This window comes from Lupinus angustifolius, chromosome LG19 (assembly GCF_001865875.1).
Source record: "Lupinus angustifolius cultivar Tanjil chromosome LG19, LupAngTanjil_v1.0, whole genome shotgun sequence".
In the NCBI taxonomy this organism is placed as follows: Eukaryota; Viridiplantae; Streptophyta; class Magnoliopsida; order Fabales; family Fabaceae; genus Lupinus; species Lupinus angustifolius.
This window is the reverse complement of record NC_032027.1, coordinates 1711132-1713681: the sequence shown is the minus strand read 5'-3', so window position 1 is coordinate 1713681 and position 2550 is coordinate 1711132. Positions and strand designations below refer to the sequence as shown.

Here is a 2550-nt window from a genome sequence, read left to right as displayed (position 1 = left end):
TTAAAAAAGAAGAAAAGGAAACAAAAATATTTGGCTACAAAAAATTGTTGGTCACTCTTTACGTATCATCACGAGTCTGGTGTAGTCTATTATAGCCAATGTCATCTCTGGTTCAATTCTTATTGCATAAATTCTATGTTCGTATTTTAATTAAACCCATTTAGTATTTGAATTCAAGCAATTTATCGGTACACAGTTTGTCTTTGGTTTTTAGCCAAAGAAAAGCAGCTTAGGTATTGATTTCCATTGCCTGTTTATGTGTGCAGAATTTACCAAGTTGCAAGTGTAAAACATGAATGGAACTGTATCAAAACATTTCCTGATTTATCCGGAACAGGTACTGCAATGATTGAATATTTCATCAAAATACTGTTTCAAGATTGTAAAAGGTTTTACTAAGACCCTTGTACCATTTTTTTCCAGGGAAAGCTACCTGTGTAAAATTTGGTCAGGATTCAAAATATATAGCAGTGGGATCAATGGACCGGAATCTTCGAATATTCGGCTTGCCTATAGAAGATGGTTCCGCTGAGTCATGAGGTGCCCCAATCTCCAAGGCTGAAAGTGTCAGCTACAGTGACAGTTGCTGCCTTCTGTTGATGATTGGTCTAATTTCATGGTTGGAAAGTGGAAGAAAGGTTGTTGGTTCTTGTATTATTCAGTCTTTGTTCGTTTCACATACCATGGTGTATATGGGATGGGTCAAATGTACTTTCAGGCTTTATGCATCAACATTTCTATATGCCTTGGCTTTGTCTGCTAACCTTAAGGACAGAGAAGCTTTCATATTTGCCCTTATCATTAGAACTTGATTGAATCTGTATCATTTATAGTGGAATTTTGTAATGTGATTTCTTGTTAGTCAGATAGCTTGAATTTGTTGGCTCATATTACTTGACTCGAAATTGAGATGGGTTTGAGGCTTTCATTTTATTTTTTGTTTGGTTAATTCGGTAGACATTATTATATTTCAGTAAAATAGGTTTCAGTGAAAAATCATAGGAATCTTTTCTTATAAACAGGAATGTCTTTACTTTACTAAAAATTCAACACATGTTTCACAACATAATATTACTTTGTTTCAAATTGATGAAAAAGTACTTTTACAAATGGTGAAACTTGAGAGGAAATTTACCTTAGACAACCTCGTGGTTCTGAAGACTTTTAGAAAACTATTCAACTTTTTAGAATTAATAGACCTCTTTATGGTTTTAAGCAATCTCATAGAACATGAAATGAAATACTCCATTCTTATCTTTTAAATATGATTTTGTAAGAGAAAAAGTAGGCGCTACTCGTTTAAAATAATTTCAACCAATGATATCATTAGCATAAAAATCTATATAGATGATATTTTCTTTGGTTCTACGAATGAAAATCTCTTTCATGTTTTTATAAGCTTATGAATATTGAATATGAAATGAGACAACTTCAAAGACCCAAACAAAACCTTTTTGTTGGGAACAAGCGAGCAATCAAATTGTAAAAGAGTAGAGTAAGAGAATAACATAAGAAATTTGGTAACGAGGTTCGACCAATTGTCCCTACGTTCCCAGGAACGTTTAGAGACTACCATTATGTATTAGAGAATTGAGATTTTTTATTATTATTCTTCTCCTTGTTACATTAGGTTGACATAACATAAATATATAGCCCTCTACCTCAACACATTTACATCAGCCCAAGCCCATAACTTGTATTGATGTTATATAGAGAATTTGAGTCATTGCACAATAATCTCCACCTTGGTGAATATCATAAATCTCTATCTTCCGCCAATGGGTTAGGGTTCTTCATATTCTAGCATCAGTGAATGTCCAGCAAGCTCAGGCAATGTCTGAACTTGTCCATGGTAACCGACTTAGTTAATATATCAGCTGCATTTTCTGAAGTGTGAACCTTCTACAATAGTATATGTCCACAAGCTACCAACTCTCTGATCTTGTGAAATCTCACATCAGTATATTTGGTCCTAGCAGGATACACATGGTTCTTTGCCAAGAAGATAGCACTCCAACAGTCACAATGCAGCGGAACTCCACATTACTCAATGCCTAATTAATTTACCAGCCCCATAAGCCACATGGCTTCCTTAGAAGCTTCACTAGCTGCCATGTACTATGATTCAGTTGTGGACATAGCAACAATAGACTGAACTGATGATTTCCACATAATTGGTCCATCTGCAAGGGTGAAGACAAACCCCATTGTAGATCTTCTATCATCTAAGTCTCCTACATAGTCTGAATCAACATAACCAATAACTGAAGGCTTACTTTATTGACTATCAAACATGATACCGAGTAGTGGTGAGTAGGACTAGGGCCTACCCGTTCACCTGGTACGGCCCGATCATGATCGAGCACGAATAGGGTCGGGTCTCATCGGGTCTAGGCCAAGTTCAGGTTCAAAGATTAGACCTGATCAATATTTAGGACCTGATAGAAACCAAGAAGGACTCGTCTCGACCCGTCCCATGGTCACTCACTTATCATGTTTGTATGTATCTCTATTCAAATGTGTACAAAGTAATTACATCTTTTTCATCGA

At 35.7% G+C, this 2550-nt stretch overlaps 1 protein-coding gene across 2 annotated transcripts in view; it reads left to right on the top strand.

Moving 5' to 3' along the window:
* Positions 1–938, top strand: part of LOC109334621 (pre-mRNA-processing factor 19-like) — a 12135-nt gene extending 11197 nt beyond the window's left edge. The window contains exons 17-19 of one of the 2 annotated variants that reach the window (XR_002106120.1): positions 267–337; positions 424–756; positions 796–938. Coding sequence is in view for 1 of the 2 variants with exons in the window: in XM_019570496.1 (XP_019426041.1) it covers positions 267–337; positions 424–539 (187 nt within the window). In the remaining variant the exon portion in view is untranslated. Of the gene's footprint in view, positions 1–266; positions 338–423; positions 757–795 lie in introns of those variants that run through there. The other variant, XM_019570496.1, reaches the window with a different exon arrangement.